We start from the raw sequence: 26,276 nt of genomic DNA on the forward strand, positions 1-26,276 counted from the left end.
ACCCTCCTTCCCTCCATTTCCTGTCCCAAAAGGACATCAGAATTCTCCTGGCTCCCTGCTGTGAATAATGAGAGGAAGGAACACTGGTTCTTCACATGCTGCACAGATCTCACCTCCCCTGTGAAGTCTCCCCTGAGTCCCCAGCAGGGTTCCCCTTCCTCTTATTGTCCTTGCCACTGGCTTGAACTTGTCAGTTTGATCTGTAATAGGATAAGGAGCAGGACATTAGTCTATGGGGTCCTAGGGGAAAAACTGGGAACAAAAGGTAAAAGATGGAGCAGATTGCAGCTCAAAGCTGCACGTCAATGGAACGGGCTGTCGCCTGACGTGAGCAGAAGCTGAACGGTGGCCGCCTGGGAGAAGATTTGGGCATTAGGGGCTAGGTAGAAAGAGGTGATCACCATTGTCTACCAGATGGTAAGGTAGAGGGCAGGGACCCTGTCTGGGGTGTCCCTATAATCCCCAGCCCTAAGACTGAGCCTTGTTCACTGCTGGTGTCTGAGGTCTGCCCACTGCATTGGGAGGAATTTGTCCTCTCAGACCCTGAGGCACCTACTGAGAGGTGACCATGGCCTGAGAGGCCTGAAGATTAAATAGTCCCTGCTCTACCTGACGTTTGAGACCTGCATGATACATGTAAAATTGATGGCTCAGACAGGAAGAGGCAGAACAACCAACCCCGGTGGCCAAGGAGAGAGGAGATTTAAACTGAGTTTGAAGGGCTCTGTTTTTTCTACTTTTTCACCCCCATCCACAGTAATGAGCCAGGAAAATTCTGGTGTTGGAAAAAGAGTTGAGGAGGTAACACAGAAAGACAGATCAATGGTCCGGAGTGAGACAGGGAGGAGACAGGGAGCTTAGTACATCTTGACCTTGCCGCTCTGGGGAAGGTGGCAATGTGTAGGCTGTAAATTCTAACCTCTGCTCTGACCATGGCTGCTGTATTAAAGAGGAAATTTCTCTTTACCCCTGCCAAGAAAACCAAAACCCAAATAATTTCTCTTGCCTCAGTTTACCCCCCAGATGAGACCTAAGAGAACATACAGGTCAAAGCTGCTTGGGAACCCCAAAAGTGGAATCTATCAGCTGCTCTGAGTCTTGATCCTTCTTATCCCCAGATACTGAGTGCCCATGAATGCCCAGAATCTGAAGCAGTCCCATTCTTTCCGGAGGGAAGTCTTTAAAAGAGTCTCATCGACTGATGTAGTGTGGTTAAGGTGCTGTCAGGAAGCAAGGAGATGGATAAGTTGGCTCTTAGGGCCCCTTCCAGCCTAAGCCTACCCTTCCTTGTTCCCTCCTCCCCCTATACCCACCAGCTTCTTCGGGACTGCAAGGAGAGAGCAGGCAGGCCGCCCAGCTAGGAGTAATTGAAAGGAGCAGATGAGAGGGGAATGTGTCCTCCCCCAATGCCCCTGCCCCACAGAGGCTGCTGAGAAATGAAAACTAATCAAATTACACCCGACGGCCTCCCGACCCGTGCACAGGAGCCCGCCTGGGCCAGGGGCAGGCTGGCTGGGTGGGGTGGGGGCCATGGGGGAGAGAGAAGGGGAATCACATGTAATCCACTGTAAACGTCTTGATGTGCAGCAACAGCTTAGAGGGGGCTCAGGTTTCTGTGGCGTTGGCTATATTTATCTCTGGTTCCATGCCAGCGGGGAGGGTTTAAATGGCACCCAGCAGTTGGCGTGAGGGGCTGCAGGAGCTTGGGGGCTGGTGGCAGGAACAAGCCTTTTCCGACCCCATGGAGCTGTATGAGACATCCCCCTACTTCTACCAGGAACCCCGCTTCTATGATGGGGAAAACTACCTGCCTGTCCACCTCCAGGGCTTCGAACCACCAGGCTATGAGCGGACGGAGCTCACCCTGAGCCCCGAGGCCCCAGGGCCCCTCGAGGACAAGGGGCTGGGGACCCCCGAGCACTGTCCAGGCCAGTGCCTGCCGTGGGCGTGTAAGGTGTGTAAGAGGAAGTCGGTGTCCGTGGACCGGCGGCGGGCGGCCACACTGAGGGAGAAGCGCAGGCTCAAGAAGGTGAATGAGGCCTTCGAGGCCCTGAAGAGAAGCACCCTGCTCAACCCCAACCAGCGGCTGCCCAAGGTGGAGATCCTGCGCAGCGCCATCCAGTACATCGAGCGCCTCCAGGCCCTGCTCAGCTCCCTCAACCAGGAGGAGCGTGACCTCCGCTACCGGGGCGGGGGCGGGCCCCAGCCAGGGGTAAGTGGCCATCCCGTCCCCCTGCCCCAGGGGGAGGGGGCCAGAGGGAGGCACCTGGACAGCCTCAAGACCCCAACAGGGGCTCAGAGAGTTGGAGCAGGTGCCAGACAGGTCGAGGGGCTGCAGGAGCCCTTCCCTGGTCAGAGCTGGGCTATCCAGCTGACCTACTGTGTCCTATGTTCTTTCCAGACAAGATAAAGGCAGTGGGGAGGAAGTGCAGAAGGGGTGGGGGTGGGGAACAGAGGACTGAAGAAAGGATCAGCAGCAAGGCCACAGTCAGCCCGGGTGAGGGTGAGGATTAATCCCAGCGCCTGAGTCAGAGCCTAAAAGGCCAGGCCAAGTTCACCAGAGAAGACTGCTTTGCCCCCTGCCTCACCCCCATCCTGGGTGTGGCTGAGCAGAGAGAAAACCCACTCAGTCTCATTGGAACTCCAGCAGGCCTGCACAGAGCGACCTTCACTGGGCCACAAAATCTGTCTCCATCACCCTTATCGCCACAGTCAGGAGAACCAGGGACCCCTTTAAGCTGGTGTCCCGTGAGAGCAGAACCACCACCCAGGATGGAAGCCAGAAAGGCCTGGAAGCAGGGCCTTTGGGGTGTGAGAGGAGCTAGTTACAAAGATTCTGGGGTTGGGGATGGCCTGGGCTGGAAAGCCACAGCCTGTGGCCCACCCTCCAACCCCACCACAGGTGCCTCTGCCCCCTGGGACTAGGCAGAGAGACACATCAAAGAATGGCTGTGCCCCGACCTTGGGCCTTCACCCTGTCTTGCAGGTGCCCAGCGAATGCAGCTCTCACAGCGCCTCCTGCAGTCCAGAGTGGGGCAGTGCACTGGAATTCAGCGCCAACCCAGGGGGTAAGTGAGGCCTGACCCTGGTAACCTTGGCTCCAATCCCTCAGTCCCTCCCTGGGCCAGGTTCTCCCCTCTTACCTTATTCCTTGCTCTGGTCCTCTTCCCTTGGGTCTCTCCAGGGACCTGCTGACTCCAGGGCCCAAAGGGTGGGCTGGGAGGTTCTGTGTGCCCCTGCAGTCTTGACCAGCAAAGGAGTGATAGTGGCTCCTGCAGTTCCCCAGCTGATGCCTGGTGGTTGACCTTCTCCACAGAGAGGACAATGTCCCTGCCCCAGGGGTCCCTGCGAAATGCTGAGTCAGTGCTGCAAAACTGGGCCGAGCAAAGGGCAGGTCCAGTCTCTGGGGCGCTCCATCCTGCTCCAACTTGAGTGGCTGCTTCCAAACCCTACCTCACTAGGGGATTTCAGAGAAGAGGCGCATACACACACACACACACACACACACACACACACACACACACACATACACACACACTCACTCACAGAGCATGGGGAAAGGCAGGGACTAGGGAGTAGAACTCCAGAGCTTTGTCATTCATCTGTCCTGGAAAACCTCTGTCACCCCAAGGGTCCCATCCTCTATTCTGGGCCTCAAGAACCCCCACTCCTCACCCAGGTACCACCTTCCCACCTCCCCTTACAGATCATCTGCTCACGGCTGACCCTACAGATGCCCACAACCTGCACTCCCTCACCTCCATCGTGGACAGCATCACAGTGGAAGATGTGTCTGTGGCCTTCCCAGATGAAACCATGCCCAACTGAGATTGTCTTCCAAGCCGGGCATCCTTGTGAGCCCCCCAAGCTGGCCACAGATGCCACTACTTCTGTAGCAGGGGCCTCCTAAGCCAGGCTGCCCTGATGCTAGGAAGCCAGCTCTGGGGTGCCATAGGCCAGACTATCCCCTTCCTCATCCATGTAAGGTTAACCCACCCCCCAACAAGGGACTGGATGCCCTCATTCAGCTGCCTCCTAAGAGGAGAGGGCATCCCCTTTCCAGGGAGGTAAAGCAGGGGACCAGAGCGCCCCCTCGTGTATGCCCCAGCTCAGGGGGCAAACTCAGGAGCTTCCTTTTTATCATAACGCGGCCTCTAATTCCACCCCCCGAGTGAAACGGTTTGAGAGACACAGTGTCCTGACCTGGACAAGCTGTGCACATCTCCTGTTCTGGTCTCTTCCCGATGCCAGTGGCTGGGCTGGGCCTGCCCTGAATTGAGAGAGAAGAAGGGGAGAGGAATAGTCCTCTGTTCCGAAGTCCCTGGGGGGCCAAACTTTTGCAGTGAATATTGGGAACCTTCCAGTGGTTTTATGTTTTGTTTTGTTTCGTGTGTTGTTTGTAAAGCTGCCATCCGACCAAGGTCTCCTGTGCTGAAGTTGCCGGGGACAGGCAGGGAAAAGGGGTTGGGGCCTCTTGGGGGTGATTTCTTTTGTTAACTAAGCATCGTGTGGTTTTGCCATTGTTTTGTATTTTTTTTTTTTTTTTGCTAACTTATTTGGATTTCCTTTTTTAAAAAATGAATAAAGACTGGTTGCCAGAAGAGTGTCAGTGATGATGCAGAGGGAGGGAAATGACTGACAGCCCTGCCCCTTCCCACTGAGCAGTCCAGACACACCCTAGTGGGCAGGGCTCCACAGCGCTAAGGGCCTCATCTTGCCGGTGGTCACTAGGCACTGGGTACCCCTGCTCTTTCTACCATGACGAAGGAAGTCGAGCATGTCTGGACCTCAGTCTAGGTGGAGACCAGATTCCACAGACATCCTTGTGGGACACGGAGGACAACTGGCTATGACAATACTTCACAGCCACTGCTCACAGGCTGCTGTGCTCTGCGTCGTGTCCCACGGGTCCTCTGGTTTCAGTTAACTGAGCACCTCGTAAGCCCAGTGCTCAGCCCACAGCCAGAATGCAGAGCTAGAAGTTGTGGTTTCCCTTCCCTAGTCCCCACCTCTGCCCTGGTGTCACAATACCAGGAGCCCTGTAGAGAAGTGGGAGGTGAGGAAGGGGGATCAGACACTGTCATTTCCTTGTGGGCCAAATAGCATGGCCCCTCCCCATTCTCCTCCATTCCCTCCAGGCGGAAGGGGATTGTGGTTCCTGCTTGCAGCTCCCAGCATGAAGGAGATTCAGATTTAGCTCGGGGAGGGTAAAGGGGTCCACAAAGAACAATCGAAGAGAAGCTGGGGTTCTCTTCCTTTGGGGTGCTATTTTTCAAATATTAGCTTCCTGAGGGTAGAAGGTGGGTGGGAAGTTGAGAACAGAGATTTTTGGATAGACATTACATAAGGATTAACTGGGGAGTTAACAGGAGCTAGAATTCAAACTGAACATGGACATCTACTGAAAACTTTATTAATTCCAACTGCTTGGGGCTAAGTTCATCAGATTTATTGCAAATTATAAGTTTCAGAATCATTACCGAAGCAGGGATTCAGAGCATGGTACATTCCAGCCCTGCTTAATTCTTTGGGGCCCTTGACAATGGACTTAACCCAGTGTTGCCTGAAGCTCTAGCGACCACCCTGCACCGGCTCTGGGCTCAGCTGGGCCATCTCTCCCACACCCACCCTCCTGACCTTACTGCTGGAGAGGAGAGTTACCACTGTGCCCCCCAAGTTTCTTCAGAAACTCTGCCTAAGGAAAAGGATCAGAAGAAGCCTCCGGAGGCTCACAGAACTCAGGTGAGGGTGCAGAAGGGAGGGTCTCCCCCACTGCCTGCTTGTCCCAAACCAGTCAGGCAGGGCTTATTGGGAATTGCAAATTGGCCTACTCTGCTCCCATTGGTGGGATTTTCTTCTTTTCAAGTTGGTATCACTGAGTTTAGTCTTTCCCCCTTGGAGGGGCTGGAGAGGAAGACCAAGGTCATTTCCATGACTCTTAGCCCTGATTCACTGCCCTGGGGAATGAGGAGGGCAACCGGGCTGGCTGCAGTGCCTTGGCTCTGGAATCTACATTCACTCCCTTATTACCCTCTGAAAATACTCAGAACATATTCATGGAGGATCTTCTCCCTTCAAGTTCATTTCCTCTGCCTCTGGCACCTCCCACATTCCTAGGGTGGAAGCCACCCTGTCACCTGCAGCTGTGACCTGCCCATCCCTTGCCCTCCTTCTTACTGGGATAAGAAGGGCTGGCCAAGGAAGGCACTCAGCTCTACTGAAGGACAGGTTCTCGGGCTGCTGGATATATTTTTGAAGTCTACTCCTCTTCAGTTATCCTGACAATTGACAGTGAGGGTCACGTTCAGACTCTGGAAAGAATGAACAGTCCTCAGCAATGATACTGGGTGCAATAGATCCCTACCGTGGTGGAGTGTAGTCACTGTCTCCTTACTTTTTCATGTCTTTAAGTCCTTAAGGGAAAAACAGTTTGCTAGAATTCCACAGGTGTGAATGGCAAACTCTGCTAAGCAGGAGGCCAGCCTCACTCGTTATTTTCACAGAATAAACAATTGTTATCGAACCATGGCAAATGCTTAATCTTCACAACAGAATTACAGAGAAGACTCCAATTAATGAACAATGAGTTGGAGTTCTTTAGGGGGATTAGCTCAAATTTGTTCTTTAGTTGGAAGCACCTACAATAAATCAAACTGGGTTAATCAAATGTTGCTTAATAATGGACTTTAGGGAATCTGCTACAATGAAAAGATAAATATTACTTAAAATTGGCATACCAATTGTTGGTGCATAAATAGAAACTTCTTCGAGTGCTTAGATAATTGGTGTGAATTGAACGCTTAACAGTACTACTTGTGGCACTCCAATAAGCATTCCTAGGGATCTAACCTCTCAGAGTAATTTATTTGGTAGACTGGAAAACCTTCTTAAGTGCTGCAGGTGTAGACAGGGTGGATCAACTGGAGAGGGAGGCGGCAGAGGGATGATGGAGGGTGAGAGGAAAAGATACCCCTCAGCTCAGGTATCTGTTTCCTGGGTAAAAAGCCACCCCAACATGTTAGGTTCCTTGGGCTTCCCCAGGCTTCTGGGCCCCATGCTGGGGCAGAAAAGCCTGAGGGCGGGCCTGGAAGAGTTCACGTTGAGCCGGGATTTTGGCTAAGGAAGCTCAACCCAGTCCTGAATGGAAACTCCAATCACAGCCCCTCCACGATTCTGGCTGTGCCTCATCCCTGTCCCCCTCTGCCACAGGTCCCCACTCTGATCCGGACTCCCTGCCCCTCACTGCTTGGAGCATTCCTAGAGGGAGCAAAGGAAAGGGTTCTAGGAAAGACACCTAGATTCTTCTTTCCTACAAGTGCAGATCGAACCATGATGTCCAGCTCTCACCTCAAGCCCAGCATGTCCAAAGTCAAACTCCCATTTCCACATAAGTCGGCTCCATCTATATCCCCCGTCCCAGTGGAAAGCAGCACAAGGAAGTCATAGTTTTCCTGGATCCCTTCAGTGAAGATCTCATTCCCATAGCCAGCCAGTCACCAAGGTTCATCAGTTTTACCTTTGTTCCTGGAGAGGGTAGCAAGGGACCCCCAGAGGCCTGTAGGCACAGGGCCAGGACCTTCCCTCACCTCTGTTTTCCCTCCCTGGGCTGTGTCCAGGGTGCCTTGTCCCACTCCCTGTCACTTGTGCCCATGGACTCTGCTGTCCTTGCTCCATCCGTGTTTGGGGCACCATCAGACTTAAAGAGGACACAGGATGCATGGTGCACTGTGCTACACGAAAGGGAGTTCACCACTCAGGGGTGCAGGGGAAACACGGCTCCCCAGAGATTCACAGCAGCCAAAGACCACATGAGTTGTACACACAAAGGAATCAGGGAAAGGGAGCTGGGTAGCTGGGGAAGGCTTGTTGAGGGGCAGGGGCTTGAGTTTACTTAAAAGAGAAGCTAGCAACATTTGATAAGCATTCCTTTTCATCATGCTACTCCTAATGAAAAAAAAAAAAAAAGATAAATACTCCTGGCACTGGGTCAGGAGTTTGAACATACATATCATAGTTACGGACAAGGCACCGGAGTCAGGAAGGCCTAGGTTTGAGACCCACATCTGTCTCTTACCAGCTGTATTATCTTAGTCTTAAAATGTCCTGTTCTATAAAATGCTGAGAATATATCAGAGTTGTGAGGATTCATGAGTTAATATATTTACTATGCTTAGAACAGTGCCTGGCAAACAATAGTACTCAGTAATTTTTAGCTTTTACTAATATCAATCTTTATACAACCCTCTGAGAGAAGGCTGGTGCATTTATTCATTCGAAGATATACACTTAGGGATGGAGAGATCAACCAGACTGCCCTAAAGGAAGTAACTCAGCCCAGCGTCGGAGGCAATCACTGCCCAGCCTGTGCAGTGTACAGAGTGTCCGGAGAGCAGAGGTTGCTGGTTAACTAGTCCTGCTGGGGAGAGGCAGGTGATGCCTCCCCAGTGATGCTTGAAGTGGTCTTGACAGCTCAAAACTACAAAGGTAAGGACAGAAGCAGTCACGCTGCCTTCTGGTGACGGGGTTGGATGGACACCATGTTTCTGAGTTAGGTGGACTTGAAACTGGTGGGAGGAGAGGTGAAGGAGCCAAGTCATGAATGGCTTCTTAGGCCACATTGAGGAGGAACTGCCACTCTGATCTAGAGGTGCTGGGAGCTGCTGAAAGTGGGAACAGTGGAGTGATGTGACCAAGGGGCATTCAGGAGAAGGAACTCCAGGAGCAGCAGGAAAGGGTGACAGCCTGACCAGGTGAGCGAGATGAAAGAAGACATCAGGCTCCTCTCTCCTTATCTGGTCCTCTACCCACTGGGCACATGCAACCCAAACATTAATCTATCAATCCTGTGCTTACATAAATAAACAGACTGTTATTGACTGTAAGTTCTGAAAATTGTGACATTTCCTTCCTAGAGTACAGCAGCCTTTACAACTGTGAAAGAAACTGGAAATCTCAGGTGAGCTCAGAGTTAAAAAAAAAAAAAAAAAAAAAAAGACTGGAGGCCATTTGTACATTGTCTTAAAACCAGGTTGTTTATTGGTACGTACACACTCACACTCACAGCCACCCACACACACCCATACACCCATTCCTGATGCACTGAGCAAATACAGTACTGAGAAGGGACCTGATGAGATACAGGAGGCTGGTGTGGAGGGCTTGGGTCACTGGTGACTCGCCAAAGAAAAAAATATATTGACTATGAGGCAAGGGATACACCAAGACAACAGCCTTCCATCACTGTTTGCACAGATTTCTCTTCTTAACACCTCCCTGCAATACTTCTCAAGGTGCTCTGAATGGACCCAGCTATCCTGGCACAGCTGCTGCCTTACGACATGGCCAACAGTGGCAGGAGTTGTAGAGGGGAGAGGCTGGGACTGAGTCTCCCTTACAGCCAGCCCATCAAGAGCACCCTGAAGGAGTCAGATGGCTGTGCATTGCCCAACTCCACCAATCTTAGGAATCTCCATCATCTTAATATCCATTACCCAGGGATGGGAGCTCTTTATCTCCATCCAACTCATTTTCTGCTCAATAATCCCTCCATCTCCACTCCCAGCAACCTGATGGCAGGGAGGCCAGGGAACACTAAGGGAGAGCAAGGGCAGGTGGCTGCCTTGCCCAAGCCTAGGGGAGAGCCCACCCCACCACACCAGTGATGGGCCTCTCCTCTACTGAAAAGGAGGAGCAGGCTCTAAGCCCTGGCACTGCCCAGGTGCCATTGCTCCTTCTGGACTGGGTGCCCTGGCCCATTATCTCACCTGCAAGCCTAGCCCCTGCTCAGAACTCCAGGTGATCAGGTTGCAAAGCAGCTGCTCCAGCCACCTGTAGGATGGCACTGCACTGGCCCCTATCCAAGAAACACATGCCAGATGCTTTTCCTTTCCTCTCACTTTGATGAAGCCCTAGGTTCCATCATCCCACCCTGAACATAAGTCTTGAACATTTTCAGGCACCTTGGTAGGAGGAGGGAGTAGGTGAGGAGGGGTATTTCTTGGGAATAATATTCCTACCAAATCAGGACCTGTATCCCTCAGCTCGGGTTCCCATCATGCTGCTGGGGAAAGCAATGAAAATGGTGCAAGCTGGGTGGATCTTAGGAATTCCGGGAGGAGGCAGTCCCTGCTCACCAAAACAGCCCTGGATGAGGGTTAGGTGATTTGGGGACAAGCAGGAGAGTGGCTGCCTTCACCAACATTGGATTTCCTGGACCTGGGACATGAATCACTGTAGGAGAAGCTATTTTCTTCCTGGGAGGTCAGAGAAAGGAGGCCTTCGTCTGCCTTTTCCCCAAACATGACTTTAGGGCCAATGTATATTCAATCCACCCATCAGGTTCATTTTTATAGGGCTGGGATTACTAAAGAAGTGATGCAGAGGAGGAGAGAAGGGGAAGGGATGCTGGAGCAGAGCTAGCAACGCATGGTTAGATCTGTTCTGCCCCAGAGTCAAGATCCACACAACCTCCCTTCCCCACAGCCCAGCAGGAGCTCCACCCAATGGTTGGGGCAGGGGACATTCCCACTGCCCTTTGGGCTTAAGGCTACCAGAGGCCATTGGCTCTCCCTCTGGCTGGTCTGCCTATACCTCTTATTGGGCAGGAGCTTAGAGTTTCCCCATCCTCACCCTTGGCTCAGAGCTCAGGGATCCATTTCTCTCTGGTTCTTCCCAAACCCACATTTGGGATTCAGCTTATGCTAGGGCCTGGAATCTCTACCTCAGTCTTCCTCCTCCCAGCCTCGACATCCTGCAGGAGAATGGGGCCTTCAGTAGCCCTTCCCAGCCCCTCCCTGTCCCCAACAGAATGGGGGCAGGAACCGCAGTCATGGTGATGGGTCGGGAGAGTGGTGATGCTGGCTGTCAGACCATTTGGCACAGCCAGATGTGGACGGACACCCTAAGGTTCAATAGCCCAAGCAGGGCTGCATCTGAAACGACCCTTTCTTGGAAGGATCATCCCAGCCTGTGGCCCAGGATCCTGGTCCTGGTGGAGGTTGCAGTGCAGACCAGGCTGGGTCCAGAAGAGGAAGGGTGGCTTCACATTCACCCTGGGCTGCCCTTCTCTCCTTCCCCCAGAATCCCAAGCGTGGACAACCTGGGTGCCTCCACGATACCAGGAGACCCCAGCCACACCCACCAGACTTACAACGGACACACGGTGGGACTCAGGGTAGTGGGGTGCCGAGGGGGTGGACAAATATATTCTGAGATCCAGGGCAACCGGAAAGTCACGGACGAGACTAGAAGCCGCGGAAGGAAGGGGAACGAGCAGGAGGGGTCAGGGCCAGAGGAGCCTGTGAAACCCAGAAGGAAGAAGCCAGCCCTGGGGGCCGTGGCTAGTCCCGGAAGGCGGAGAGCATGTGTCCGTAGAGATAGTGGGAGTGAGCTGAGGGAGAGAGAGAGACAGGCATCGCACTGTGAGGCAGGTTGCAAGGCATCTGCGAGACAGGTTGTAGGACGTGTGCGACAGCGGCAACGCAGCGTGCTCCAAGCGCAAAGCGCCCCGGGCCAGACGAAGCAGGAAGGGGCAAGCCGGGCAGTGCTGGTAAGCGGGGCTGGAGCCAGGCAGTGCTGGAGCGGCAGGGCCAGGCCGGCAGCCAAGGGCAGGTGCATGGGGCCGAGGGCCAGCAGCAAGGTGCCCGCGACCCCGGGCCTGGCCCACTTACCCCGAGCCACGGGCACACCCCCGTCAGACCCGGGGCGGGAGGATGGGGGGTCAGCAGGAGTAGGTCCGAACCGTGGAGGTCTCCAGTCTCTGCGACCCCGCCGTCCCGGCTGGGAGAAGTCGGCAGCCGCGGGAGAACACACAGAGCGGCGGGTTAGTGCGCGCACACGCTCCCCGCAGAGCGTTAGTGCAGCTGCAGCCCAGGAGCGCGGGGCACCAGCCTCGGCCTCGCCCCTCTCCACCCGGCCCGGCCCTGGGGTGCCAGGAAGGAGCCCGCGCTCGGCTGGGCCTCGGCCATGCCCAGCCCGCCTGTTACTCACCTTCAGGCATGATCTTCTTTGGCGGGGCCGGCGGGGGCTGCAGGGGCCCCAGGGTGGACACACGGAAGCCCGCCGGGAGGGTCTCCGCTGAAGCGCTGAGCATGCCGCCGCCACCGTGGTGCTCCCGCGGCCGGAAGCGCTTCCTCCAGGAGGGCGCGCGGCGGAACACCTTGTTATCCCCCTGCACCGTGGGGGACACCAGAGGCCCGAAGGCCCTGTTGGAATTGCCATCCTCACGCCCTGCCTGGAGGGGGCCAGTCGCCGCTGATTCTAGGGGCACCACTCCCACCCCTTTGGAAAGAGGGAGCGAGGTCACTTCCCCTTTCTAGCCTTGAGTTTTTCCATCTGTACAGTGAATCGGGAAACCCTGAGACTCTGAAATTCCCTGTCTCTGGGTGGCGGATGGAGGGAGTGTGTGTGTGGGGAGGAGAATCTCGTTGGGTCTGCCATCCTGAAGTTGAACTGTTTCCCAGCCCACCGCAATCTTCTCAAAGTAGGCTTGGCATGACCATTCACCTTTCAAGGCACTCCTCAGCCTCAGCCCATGGGAGGTGACAGCCAGTCCCTATACACACTGTCCTGTCCTTCTGGGGCCTCCGAATGGCTGTAGCCTGGTATGCCGGAAGAGTACTATGTCGGGCGGGAGTCAGACACCTGGCTTCTAATCCTGGCTCTGCCATTTTACTGGCTATGTGACCCTGTACCAGGTGAGTGACCCCTCTGAGCCTCAGTTTCCTCATCGGTAAAATGAGAATAATAACATCTGCCCTACCTGTTTCTCAGGCTGCCTATCACTAATGGGATCAGATGAGATCACCCTGTAACAGGGATGGGTCAAGCAGACCACCAAGCAGACGCAGGCTCCTCCAAAGGACATGGCAGGCAGCCCCCTGCCATCTACCCCCCTCACCCATGCCAACCATGTCTCCAAAATAACCATCTCTGCCACAGGGCACCCAGGGCCACAACCCTACAGGATCCCCCTCAGCACAGGCCTCCCCATCCCACACTTCAGAGCCTCCATCCACCCTGCTTGGAAGCCATGCCCAATCTCCCTCCACCCCATGTTCTCAGATCTGATGCAGGCAGAGTGGGACTAGCAGGAACAATGGACATTCACCCACCTGTTCTTGCCTCAACAACCCCTCCCAGCCCTGCCCCACTAGGGTTTGTTGTGTGTGCCCTGAGTGGGTCAAATGCTCTGATAAATTCTCAGCACCATGTACCTCTGTGTCACAGCATGCATCCTAGTAGCATTTTTATATGTATTTATGAGATTATTTCATTAATACAGTCACGCACCACATAATGTTTCAGTCAGTGATGGATGGCATATACAGTGGTGGTCTCATAAGATTATAATACTTTTACTGTCCTTTTTCTACGTTTAGATATACAAATACTTACAAATGCCAACAGTATTCAATACAGTAACAAGCTGTATAGGTTTGTAGCCTAGAAGCAACAGGCTATACCATATGGCCTAGGTGTGCAATAGGCTATACCACCTAGGTTTGTGTAAATACATTCTGTGATGTTCACACAGTGATCAAATTGCCTAATGGTGCATTTCTCAGAACTTATCCCCGTGGCTAAGCATCATTAAGCCATGTATGACTGTATCTCTTTCCTCCTTTTCCCACCTCCTTCCTTTCTCCCTACCTCCATGCCTTTTACTTTCTCTCACTCTTTCTCTCTCTCAAATTCTATGCTCCATGGGGCAGAACCCATAATCTTTTTTGTCCCAACCAATGTATCCCCAACCTCTGAGCAGTGCCTGGGATCACATTAGGCACTCAATAAATATTCATTAAATGAATAGGTGGCAGCTGGCTCTTTATGCAGGAGTCCCATTCCTGAGTTTGTTGGGAACTTGCCTTGTCACTGCTGTCCTCTCCATAATCCTGCTCTTTCCCTAGCCCAGAGCCTCTTTTCTCTCTCCCGCCTTCCCCTTGTCTCCATTTCCACCTTCAGCCAAACCTAAGGACCTGTTTCTGCATTCCTCCCCCATCCTCTAACAGTCAGATGTTATTCCTTCCCGCTCCCCTCCTCATTTCCCTTGAGTCCTCATCTCCATGTGCAGGGAGAACTGGATACCGCCCTTAAGAGCCTTGAAGCTTGAGAAGGGACACTAAGAACCAAAATCGGCAGAGGGTATGGTTGCAAGAGACAGCTCAAGGTTGCTGATGATGTGCTAGACAGCTGGACAAGAAGCAGTCTCCTTGGACTCCAGACCCTCCCCTCACCCCCAAATCTTACCTTATTCCTAGGACCTGGCTTCTACTCTGCACTTCCCACAAAAACCCTCCTCTCTAGCCCACACCTAGTTGCATCCCAAAAACTCCACTGCACAGCTCTATGTGCACCCCAATGTCTAATCAATAACTCTACCCCAATGTCTGGGGCCTGATAAGGCAGATAGCTCCAGAAGCTTCCCAGAGGAAGTGGAACAAGGGGGAAGAAAGAGCTCAGAAATCAGATTTGCATCTGCTCCGGTCCTGCTCTGCCACAGCAGGTACATTCCCTCTTTGAGCTTCAATTTCCTCATCTGTAAGACAGGCATCATAACCTATCTCATGTGGTGATCATTACCATAAAGTGAGACATCGTCATCACTAACCACCATGCCTGGCACAATGCCTGGCACAGGGCAGGCATTCAAAGAATATTTTTGTAAGGATTGAAGGACTACATAGCTTCTAAATTAGACAGCACCACACTAATAGATACATGGGAGTCATTTCTCCAGACAGCAACAAAGAAAGCAGAGATCCTAAGTGCATGCGGAATTAGTGGGAGGGTCAATATCACAGGGGCATTGGGAAAACAGATCTCTCAGAGTTGGGACAGCTCTGGGTCAGGGGAGGGGAGAGCTACCAGTTTAGCCCCTTTAAAGTATCTAAATGACCAAAAAAAATACATATATAAGTCTATTCTTTTCTCCCAAACTTCAAGGTACCTCTGTGGAGAAAACAATTCCACAAATTCTGTGTATTCCTGAGAGTGCCCTGTGTCCCCCTGAGGGAGAGCAATCCTTCTACAAAGGTGGATTTTCGCCCTGTTGAACCCTACTAAGAAACAGTGATCTGACTGAAGACAGAGCAGCGAAAAACACACACACTCTGGGCTTTCTTTTAACTTGTTTGGAGTCAAATCAACACTAGGGCAGACCTGACAGGCAAGGGCAGTGATAGGAAAGTGAGGAGGGAGGAAGAGGAGGCGGGGACTAAGGAGGGGCTGTGACCTCAGCAAACCAGTGCAAAACAAAACAAAACAGTAGGATGCTTAGGTTGGCATCTCAAAGGGGGCCATACGGCTCAGAATGCCAGGGTCTTCCCTCAACTCAAGGGGAAGGCCTGATGAAATCAAGTGCAAGGGACTGTTCCTTCAGTGACCAGGAGGGCAGAGAGAGGAAAACTTTAACTTGGTGTGAAGGCAGACCCAAGGGTGAAACTAGAGAAAGCTGGGATGGTAAAAGCCCGAGCGTGTGTTTAGCTGTGCAGACTGCACTGGTGAGCGAGAGAGCAAACCTGTCATTTAACAACCTCAGCAGGGTATCACCTCCACACACCCACACTCCTGGAGGACAGGCTGGAATCTTACTGAGCAGACTGGAGGTGTGCTGAGCTCAGCACTGAAGATATATGGTCTGAGAGATCAAGAAAAAGGTGTGATCCCAAAGATATGGCCTTTGGGGAAAATCTTTGATCCTATGTGGATAGGAAGGTGGGACACAGAATTGGAAGATGCTGGAAGTACAACACATGGGCCTTCAGCTTTTACACAGGAGTTTCACAGAGACTTCTAGACAGCCTATTACTACCCAAGACAAGTTCTTCTAGGGCTGGTCCACCTCCTCAACCCCCTGACATCATCCCCATCCCCTCTGGCTCTCCTCCCTTAGACTAGCCTTCCAACAATTAGCCCAGGGAAGGCAGAACTCATGAACTTCAATCCAACTAAGATGACCAAATCCCCAAGGCTCCTAATTCATGGCCAGGTACTCACGTCATCCAGCTTCCGGTCTGTGCCCAAGGCCAACAGGTTATTGAACTCTCTTTCCATCACTTGGCGTGCCTGGAGTCCATAGAGCAGGAGAGGGAAAGGTGGGAAGGGCTATAGTTAACTACCTTTATGCCATCTTTCACCATTTTCCTAGGGTCCAAGGGCAGAGATGCAAGGCTTCAGTGCATTTAGCCCATTAGAGGCCTTTACACACCTTTCTGAAGCTGTTCCTTCAAGCAAACTCATAAGTAAAGCTGTAAGCCTGGGATCCTTTCATATACAGCAAATTAGAACAACATAATTTTTTTTTAAAGTAGCAGCCGGGCGTGGTGGCTCACGCCTGTAATCTCAGCACTTTGGGAGGCCGAGGCGGGTAGATCACAAGGTCAGAAGGTCGAGACCATCCTGACTAACATGATGAAACTAAAAATACAAAAAATTAGCCAGGCATGGTGGCGGGCGCCTGTAGTCCCAGCTACTCGGGAGGCTGAGGCAGGAGAATTGCTTGAGCCTGGGAGATGGAGCTTGCAGTGAGCCCAAATGGCGCCACTGCGCTCCAGCCTGGGGGACAGAGCAAGACTCCGTCTCAAAAAAAAAAAAAAAGTAGCAGCCTTGGCAACATAGTGAGACCCTGTCTCAAAAAAATTTTTTTAATTAACTGGGCATGGTTGTGAATACCTACAGTCCCAGCTACCGGTTGGGCAAGAGGATAGCTTGAGCCCAGGAGTCTGAGGCTACAGTGAGCTATGATCACACCCGCACTCCAGATTGGACGATAGAACAAGACTCTGTCTCTAAGAAAAAAAAAAAAAAAAAAAGTAGGATCATAGAACACACAGATAAAGAGACGTCACCTACTTGGAAAAAAAAAATTGTCTGAAAGGGGAAAATCGTGCCTGTCTTTCTCTTTCTAGAGGGGTAAGTAAGCATGTAAACCATGGATAACCAGAACGTGACTGATTTGGATTAAATAAATACATCTGATAAGTTTTCACATCAAAAACTTAAAATTAGGAAGCCTGCTCAGCTATGGATATTGGTTGTCCCTGGGCTGTGTGTATACAGACTCTCTCTAGGCCTCCCAGGAGATTAACTCATTCAGAGTTTTCAGAAATGCCAGAAACAGAAAAATTTTCAAAACTGCTACCAGATATTTTTAACCTTTTTTTTTTTTTTTTTGAGTGAGAGAGGGTCTCATTCTGTTGCCCAGGCTGGCGTGCAGTGGCACAATCATGGCTCACTGCAGCCTTAAACTCCTGGGCTCAAGCAAAACTCCCACCTCAGCCTCCCCAGTAATTAGGACTACAGTCACGCATTACCAAACCCAGTTAATTTTTTAAACTTTTTGTAGAGACTGGGTCTCACTATGTTGCCCAGGCTGGTCTTGAACTCCTGGCCTCAAGCAATCCTCCTACCTTGACCTCCCAAAATGCTGAGCATACAGGCCTACCACACCGAGCCATTTTTAACCATTTTAAATGAGGGATTCCATATTGGGTCACACACTACTTCTCCCAACAGCTAAGCTCAGTGACTGGGTCAGGAAATTACGAAAGGTTAGAAAGCCATAGAGAGGTGTCCCTGCTACTATTTACAGAATTACTGCTATCCTCCAAAACTGAATGCATTAGAGATAGGAAATCAAAGAAAGAGAAAAGTCCATTTCTGGGTAGAAAATATTAAGCATAGAGTTCCATAAGGACAGTCTGTGTCAGTATTGGGAACATAACATTTTTAGAAATGATCTGAAAGGAGAAGCATAGTAAATTTCAAGTACCCAAATGACACTGCTCCTCTGGGCAGTGAAAGGTGAGGAGGATAGGTGTAAATTTCAGAAGCATCTCACAAAGCGATGTGAGTGGGCAGGAAAGTGGCAGACGTGGCTTGCCCAAAGTGGGCAAGCGGAGAGAACTGCACTTGGGGGAAAAATCCAGGCTTCTCTTGGAGAATGAAGGGATCTGTCCTATCCGTTTTGACTGGTTGGGGTGGGGGGTCACTGCAGAATGCCTACAAGACACAATGGCCCTGTGCACTGCCACCACCCCTAAAAGGCCAACACACTGCCCAGAATTACGAGACAACACAGCCCTACCCTCATTCAAGCCAAAACGTGTCTGCTCCCAGAATAGCCTGTGCAGCTCTGGTGGCTGAATTTCAAAAGAGATCTGACAGCTGCAAACAGTCCAGACAAGGGCAGCTAAAACAATCAGGGGACAGAGGCGAGTCTATATGAGGAAAGCCTAAAAGAATTAAGAACACTCCATCTGGAGAGACAAAGGCTTGGGCCCAGAGGCAATACAATCAGAGTTTATGAAATCATAAAAGGTGAGAACTAGTTAAATACAAATATCCTTACCAAACCTAAACTATCAGAAGGAGGTAGTTCCTTCCCCAGGGGCCCGACAGGGGCATTTTTAGGGCAAATAAAATCAGGAAGTACTCTACACAACAAGCAATACTTCTAGAATCTATTACCCACAGGAAGTTAGAAAGGCCAAAAATATAAATAGGTTCAAGAGAATTTAGATATATTCTTAGATGACAGCTCCATAAAAATGATGAAATGTAATTTCACGAGATGTTTAATCATTTGAGCTGTTGACAGAGAGCCAAAGCCCTGGTGTGGAGAGGCTCTGGGCTGTGTAGTTTGGTATATTTAGTTTTTTTAAGGCTGGAGGCCCAGGAGCAGATCCCTAGGGTGGTAGACAAAGGTGATATGGGCTCTCTGGTCCCTAGGGGCCCTGGGGCTCATTCCCCTCTAAGAAAAGTCAGATCAGAGAAGCAGGATGAAAAGGAAGGCTGAGTCTCAGCTATGAAGTGGGGTTAGGAGGAGATAGAGGTACCCAGGGCAGGACGGGGATGCGCATTGTAAGAGCACACTGTGTACCAGGCCCACACTAGGTGTGCTCTGTATGTGAAGGCCATGTGTTCCCATGAGGGCTTGCTTATGCACAGCGACCACTTGGAGAACTGAGGACATTGAGATCCCCTCTGGCATAGGCCCTAGAAAAGCTCCCCACCCCCCAAGATACCTAAGCCTTTGTGTATGAGGGAAAGAAAGAGAGCAAGTGAGGGAGACAGGGAGAGACTGAAGTGGACTGATTAAAAGGCGGCCCACCTGGGTGTTCTGTGTGGGGATCTGGAGGATCAGGGCCAGTGTGTTGTGGTCGAAGTTCTCGTCCAGGGCCAGCAAGGCTCCATGCACACCACTCTCACGCAGGTTTCCTGCGTAGTCCCGGAGCCCAATAGACTGGACCCAATGAACCACCTGGTCGTTGGTCCAGACTAACACATCTGGAGTGTGGGGGAAGAAAAGGGACGGAAGGAGATACTACGTTTCATCAAAGGCCCTCCAAGGACAGAAGCAGAGCTCCCTAAACCCAGAGCCCCAGTCCACCCTGCTCTTTGACCCCCACTGCATCCCTAACTTTCCATATCTTCTTTCTGTCCTCCTTGGCACCTGGGCTCCTGGGGAACCAACCCCCCATTCACTCCATCCCTGCCAGTTTACAGGACCCGGGGTCAGGCCAACAGGCTCCAAGCTTTCTCCCCAGAACCCTTGCACAGGTCATCCCCCTGCCCCAAGCTGGAATGGCCTTCTTATTCTTTCCACCTTCAAGGTCTTCTCTAAGACTTGCGTCTCCCATCCAACCCCATCCAGATCACCAAGTTCCACAAGCACACCAGTCTCTAACACCGTCCCAGAGGATTCATTGCATTTGTCCAGTTGGTGGCTGCTGTCTGGTATGTGGGGTCGAGGGAGGGGAATTATAGCCAACTTGGTGTGGACTATGTCTCCTCCATCAGACTGGGAGCTCCCTAAGGTGAGGCTGCATCTTCCTTGTCAGACTGGAAGATTCCCTGAGACACAGAATGCCTCCCCTCCACTTGGCCCAAGGCAGGGACCAGCCAAGCAGGCTGCTCCTGCACCCTCTCCAAGCCTGACAAGCTTACCCTTGATCTCGTGCTGGCTCTCCTCTCGCCTCTTCTCCAGCTCCTTCCGGTCATAATTCAGCCTCTTCAGACACATGATGCCATACTGAAGACTGGTTCTGCAAGCACACAGCCCCCGAGCCAGAGCCTCAGTGGGACCACATTCCCACACCACCTGTCTCACATCCAGCACCAGCCACAGCACATCCAGACCTACTGCCTCCAGCACAAAGAGCACCCCAGCGTCCTCATGCTCCTCCTTCCCCAGGGGCTTGCCTGTGACCCATCCTGAGGTTACTCCCTTTCTCTGTCTAACCCATATCCTCCCTCTCAGTCAGGGAGCAGGCCTGGGGATGGATTGATGGGGAAAAAAAAAGTTCTTTGAATGAAACCTACATGTCCCTCTCTCTCCAGGCACTGGAATGACAAAGACCCCTACCACCTGCAAGTGGAAGGAAAAACAAAAACAAGATACCCCTTTGTATCCCTACTTCACCCGGAGTCCTTACGATGGCCTATAAGATGCTCCATGATCTGCTCCACTACCTGTCTAACACCCCCTTCAGCCACTCTCCCTCTTGCTCTCTCTGCTGCAGCCACACTGACACCCCTGCTGCTCCTGAAACACGGCAGGCTCACTAGGCCTGCAGGCCTCAGGGCCTTTGCACTGGTGGCTGCCTCTGCCTAGAACACTCCTCTCCCAGTCGGCTGTGTAGCTTACTCCTTTTGTCTCCATTAAGTCTTTGCTTACATGTCACCTTCTCAGTCCAACTCACTAGTCACGTTGTTCATCAGATTTAAAATTGCAATTATCGCCATCACCACCCCTGGCCCATACTCCCAATCCCTCTCACCCTCGTCTAATTTTTTCCTAGCATGTTTTGTCTATTAACATACCATATATTTATTATTCCTTCACTGTCTCTTCCAGTTAGAATATAAGCTCCGTGAGGGTGGGGATCTTTGTTTTGTTCACTGATGCTAAACCCCTAGCACAGAGCAGGGACTCTACAAATGCTTGATGAATTAAATGAAATAATTAATTCACACAAATTACTAAAAGTACTTAAACAGTATCAGGTGCAGAGCAAGCATTCAGTAACTAAGCCAGGCATAGAACCACAGATTCTGTGGGTCAGAAGGAACCCTGGAGGCCATCAGTCCACACTCCCACCTAAGGCAGAAGTCACCTCTGACTCCAGCTTCCTTCAGAGTAGTCACTGAGCCTGTGCCTGAATGCCTCCAGGGGCAGCGAACTCATTGCTTCTCAAGGCAGCTCATTCCATCTTGGAAAAGCTGTAGTGTTCTTCCTTCCTTGAATGCTACTTTGTCATTCAGCTTCTCTGAGTTTTTCCATCTTTAGAGAATTAGAATGGAAGGTCCCTCCCAACTCTATCTGCTTTTGACTCTTATTGAGGGCACTGCTTTGTGAGATTAAATTGTGCAGACTGCTCCCTCCTTTTCTCCCCTCACTTCTCAGCAGGAGGCTCTTCTGCCTAGAACAGAGCTCAGAGATGCCACTTCCAGGAACCCTTTTCTGGCCCAAGCCACCCTTATGTTGCTCAAGCCACTGGTTTAAGCCTTGGTCCACTGTGAAGGGGCATGCGCACACACAGCTCATGACTGGAAATGCCTTCTGTCTAATTCCAATCTCACTCACTATAATTTTCAGTCCAGTTCCTTTCAAAGCCGCTGCATACCATGGCAAAAATATAAAGCCCTTAAAGTTAGGTTAACCTGGGTTTGGATGCCAGCTCTGCCCCTTCCTAGCTGAGAGGCACCCAGCAAATGTGAAATGGGGTCACATCTCTCTTGCAGGTGACAATAAATACAAGGGCTTAGCCAGCCCTTGGGAACATTACAGGCACTCAGTAGTGGCAGCACTATTAGGGTGACATTTATGACTATCGTGCATGCTTGTCCTACCAAAACAGGAGCTCTTCTAGAAGACCTGCTCGATAGAGCACCATGTCCCAAGGAAAAGAGCTCTGAGTGGGGTGTCAAGAGACAAGGATTTGAGCCCCATTCTGTAATCACCTGGCTGGGTGACCTGATGGAAATCAACCTCTATTGAACTTGTTTTCCTTATCTGTAAAATAAGGTTTTAAAATATCCCTTTCTTGTCATAAAAATCATGATTTAAAAGAAATTTTAAAGACATAAGAACATGCTTGTGAAATGTTATGTGGAATAAAAGCAGGTAGATACATAGTTTGGCAGTGAGATGTGCAAATGCTTTAGAAACTCTGAAGTACTCAAGATTCAGAGCTGAACCTAGAACCCCATGCTCAGGTCACAATTCTCTCCTGGGGATGGGGCAGAGGGGTTGGGGGGAGGATTTCCATAGTTTTGGCTGAGGCCAGGCTGACAGATCCTCTAGCAGCCCAGGCACATCCCGGCTTGGCGGGGGAACAGCTCATCTCTCCCCAGCCCTATCAATCACTGAGTAGGGGACAGGTGCAGCTGGGCCTGGCAGCCTCTGGGCAGAGACAAACGATTCCTTTTCAGCCCTAGCTGATTTGGATGGGGGCGGGTGCAGAGGGGAGGATGTGGTCTTCCCTCACAAGTCAGCCCTCATGCTGGGGTCAGATAGGCCAAGGGTTCCAAGCCAGGAGGCTCTGTGCGGAGTAGTGCCAAGAGCACTGGACTTCAGTCAGCATACCTGGGTTCCCCTGTACTCTGCTATCATCCCTGAGTGACCTTGGGCTACTGCTCCTCCCCATGCCTTAATGTTCTCATCTATAAAATGGGGATGCTAACAAGATCCCTTCCAGATTTAACTTTCTATAAAATTTCTGAGTTGGAGAGACCACGGGACATCCACAGAGCCCGGAGAGAACCTTGAAGAGCCCTACTTCTGGTCTTATTATCCAGTCAAGACAAAAGACTTGGCTTAAAGAGCCACCCACACGACTTGAAGCTGGATGTTAAGAAGGACTTCCTAAAAACTGCCAACTCCTAGAACCATGGTCACCTACTGCATTCTCCAACACAAATGCCTGCTGGGAACAGGCAGGTAACACAAGTGAGAGAAGCAGGCTGCGGGGCTGGGAGGCCCTGGAGCAGGCCCACCCACCCTGAGTGGACTCCACTCTTCAGCTCCAGCTGGTTGCTTCCAGGCTAGAATGTGTTGACAGAGCTTTCAAGTTTTCAAGAGAAGCCAGAAATCCAGAAATGTATATAAAATCTACTGTTTAAATACTGGCAGCTCAATTTGAGTGGTTAAGATTTATGTGGGCCAAACAAAAACAAGTCTGTGGGCCAAATTCTGCCCACGGGCTGCCAGTTTGGGACCTGTGCCGCAGCTACTTTTGAACAGAAGATCTTTTCAGCAAAGAGGAGGAGAGGACTGGATGGTATCCTATAAAAAGGGATGTGAGCCCAAAGCGGAGAGGTTCCGATCTGGGATGTCGGCATGGCAATGGCCCAGGGAGACCTTCCCCCTCAACTTGGAATGAGACACCTAAATTGAACACCAGGTTCAGTTTGAGTCTTGTCAGAGTAAACACAGCAAATTCAGCAAGCCCAAAGACAAGCAATAAAATTCAGACCTGGGGGAGAATCTCAAAGGAGGTGAAGCTAAAGAAAAATGACTTTTTGTGTCTTTAGGACTAGACACAATGACCTAGTCATTATGAGGACAGAAACCTGGTCAATTTGAGGATTGAATCCTCAAATCACAGGATGTGACAAGGATTTGACAAGGGAGACTTTCCCAAGGGAGAGACCTGTTGCCACTCAGAACAGGCCATGGAAAGAGATGGAGGCATCTCTGTTCCTAGAGGCAGACCCTCAGAGCTAGGGGAGGCCCCCACGAAGGAGGCGGCCCTGGGCCCCAGATGCGCTCACCGATGGAAGCTGTCCACCATCTTCAGGTGGACCCGCAGGTCCTTCTTGGTGAGGTGGTCCAGCATGCGGGCGTCCACCAGGCACTCCATGAAGTAGCTGCGGTACTGCGGGAGCCCCAGGCTGGGTAGCCATTCATTCCCAATCCACTCATGGTTCATGTCCCCATAGGCCAGGGTCTAGGGAAATGAGATGCAGGAGGCTATTATGGGGGAGGAAGGTAGAGCCAGCAGGCTGAGGCTGGTATAGCTGGTTGGGAGATGCATGAATCCATCGTCCACCCATGAGGGAGGAAGGGCAGTCCAATACAATTTCAGTTTATCTTCAATAAGGGGGCTAGTAGTGGTGGGAGGTGAGGATTTTAAATGGAACTTTTTAAGATCTCGAAATGATACGGTTCCACTCACATATCAATTATCTACACTAATGAACAGAAGTAGCTATCCCGGCAGCAGCTAATATGAAATCCTTCCTGTTGACTCTGGATTGCATTTGCGGTATTGCGCAGCAGATGTGCCTTCCTGACTCTCAGCGAGCCTCAAGCCTGCTGAGCCCAGGGGAGAGGCTGTGTTACAGAGGACCTGCAGCGTGGCAAAGGAAGCCTGTCTCACTCCGGGACAAGGCGGGCTTCATGGAGGAAGCAAGGAAGTTAATGTTGGCAGAAGATTGAAAAAAATAAAGGGTGGTGGCCTGTGCCTGAATAGCCAGCAGCACTCATTCTCTAAGGCCTGAGCCTCTCCCCCGAGAACGCTCCAGGTCCTTTGTTGCTTTCCCACGCACACCCTGCCGTGTGGTCCTGCAGGGCCTGTGCCATGTGGATGTGGCCTCCTAACCTGGGCAGGGTGCTCCCTGACCACCCATCTTGAGAAAGCTTTAGTTTTCACAGCGACCCTACCTCACTCTTTCCTTACTCTTACTTGATGTTTTTAGGTGGAAAAAGTCTATTTTGTTCTCTTTTACAATGTAATAGCTGATACATATAAGACTATATGTAACATGCTCATTATGAAGCATATAAATGAAGTTAGCAACACTGGACACCAACCAAACTAAGCAGCAGAGCATTACCCACACTGTACTGTTTGTACTCTGATGCTCGCTGTCACCACACATCTCCTACTGCCCCTCTAAAAGGGAACCACTATGCTGAGTTTTCTGACTATTCCTTTGGTTGTAAAAAACTGTTTTACGCTTTTTACAATCATCCATGTATATCTCCCTAAACAACACATTATTAATTTTGTTTGGTTTTGAGTTTTGGTATCAAATTCCACGCATCTTTTAGGATCTACATTCTTCATTTCACACCCTATGGCTCAGATTCCCCCGCGCCATCACCTCTGCCAAGGGTGTTTTATGGCATGAATGATTCAGCCAGTCTCCTGCTGGTGGGGTTTTCCCTGAGCAGATACACACAGTGCTGCTCCCTGCTTCATTCTTCTTCACAGTTCGCATCACGATCCAATATTGTCCCTTTATCTGTTTACTTATTGAGACTTTTTTTTTTTTTTTTTGAGATGAAGTCTTGCCCTGTCACCCAGGCTGGAGTCCAGTGGCGTGATCTCGGCTCACTGCAAGCTCCACCTCCCAGGTTCATGCCATTCTCCTGCCTCGGCCTCACGAGTAGCTGGGACTACAGGCACCCACCACCACGCCTGGCTAATTTTTTTTTTTTATTTTCTTTTTAGTAGAGACGGGGTTTCACTATGTTAGCCAGGATGGTCTCGATCTCCTGACCTCGTGATCCGCCCGCCTTGGCCTCCCAAAGTGCTGGGATTACAGGCGTGAGCCACCGAGCCCGGCTGAGACTATCTTTTTTATCCCTACTGACATGGTTTGTTTACTGATATTATTCCTTTATTTGTTTACTGCCTCCATGAGGGCTTGCTTTCTTCACTTCTATATCCAGAGAGCCGGGACAGGCCTAATCCTTATATTTGCTCAATACATGTTTGCTCATGAAATGGATGAAAGACCTTCACTCAGTTCACCAGGGTGCCCCTGAGAGGGACAGGGAGAGGAAGAAGACTCATACTAATCTAGGTCTCACTATTCCCAGGAAAAGGGTGAGACTGAGGAGAAGGGCCAGGAATGCCAGGGCCACAGCCCTCCAGGGCTCCCCACCTGCCATCCTGAGAAACCAGAACAAGCAGTTAGAGGGAACTGGGTGGGGGCGGGGGGCGCTCTGATGGGAGCAGAGAACCTGTGTCCAGGGCTTTTCATATGAAGAAGGACCCAAGAGATTCCTGCTGGGGAGAGAACCCACCAGAAGAACACTGTCCTGAAGTTTTGGGAGCTGGTTCTAGACAGGGGAGGGAGTCTTACCTGAGCCCAGCTGCCCTCCTCACTGTCCTAGCAGGAACGAGTGCAGCGTGTTAGGGGAAACAGGCAAAGTCAAGAAACCCATCAGCTCTACCCTAGGCCCCATCAAGGAGAGGAAAAAGATGTCCCAGTGTCTGGCTGGGTGACTGGGGAAAGCTCGTCAGGATGGTTAAGAGAGAACA

The 26,276-nt window shown here is 51.2% G+C and overlaps 2 protein-coding genes across 8 annotated transcripts in view; one reads left to right on the plus strand and one right to left on the minus strand.

The window, feature by feature from the left end:
- The first annotated feature begins 1,539 nt into the window (after positions 1 to 1,539).
- Positions 1,540 to 7,949, plus strand: MYOG (myogenin). Its single transcript, XM_003264574.3, has 3 exons — positions 1,540 to 2,212; positions 2,987 to 3,068; positions 3,707 to 7,949. The coding sequence occupies exons 1-3, from the start codon at positions 1,667 to 1,669 to the stop codon at positions 3,826 to 3,828; spliced, it is 750 nt and encodes a 249-aa protein (XP_003264622.3). The 5' UTR covers positions 1,540 to 1,666; the 3' UTR covers positions 3,829 to 7,949.
- A 1,060-nt stretch (positions 7,950 to 9,009) lies between these two features.
- Positions 9,010 to 26,276, minus strand: part of PPFIA4 (PTPRF interacting protein alpha 4) — a 52,690-nt gene continuing 35,423 nt past the window's right edge. For 4 of the 7 annotated variants that reach the window (XR_004031666.1, XR_004031664.1, XR_004031662.1 and 1 more), the window contains 8 exons: positions 26,098 to 26,124; positions 23,776 to 23,951; positions 19,948 to 20,045; positions 19,112 to 19,287; positions 15,997 to 16,065; positions 11,989 to 12,169; positions 11,670 to 11,778; positions 9,010 to 11,389 (listed from right to left, as the gene is read on the minus strand). Coding sequence is in view for 3 of the 7 variants with exons in the window: in XM_030818623.1 (XP_030674483.1) it covers positions 11,340 to 11,389; positions 11,989 to 12,169; positions 15,997 to 16,065; positions 19,112 to 19,287; positions 19,948 to 20,045; positions 23,776 to 23,951; positions 26,098 to 26,124 (777 nt within the window). In the remaining 4 variants the exon portion in view is untranslated. Of the gene's footprint in view, positions 11,390 to 11,669; positions 11,779 to 11,988; positions 12,170 to 15,996; positions 16,066 to 19,111; positions 19,288 to 19,947; positions 20,046 to 23,775; positions 23,952 to 26,097; positions 26,125 to 26,276 lie in introns of those variants that run through there. The other 3 variants (XM_030818623.1, XM_030818622.1, XM_030818624.1) reach the window with 2 other exon arrangements.

The sequence above is a fragment of the Nomascus leucogenys genome, chromosome 9 (genome assembly GCF_006542625.1).
Source record: "Nomascus leucogenys isolate Asia chromosome 9, Asia_NLE_v1, whole genome shotgun sequence".
Lineage (NCBI taxonomy): Eukaryota > Metazoa > Chordata > Mammalia > Primates > Hylobatidae > Nomascus > Nomascus leucogenys.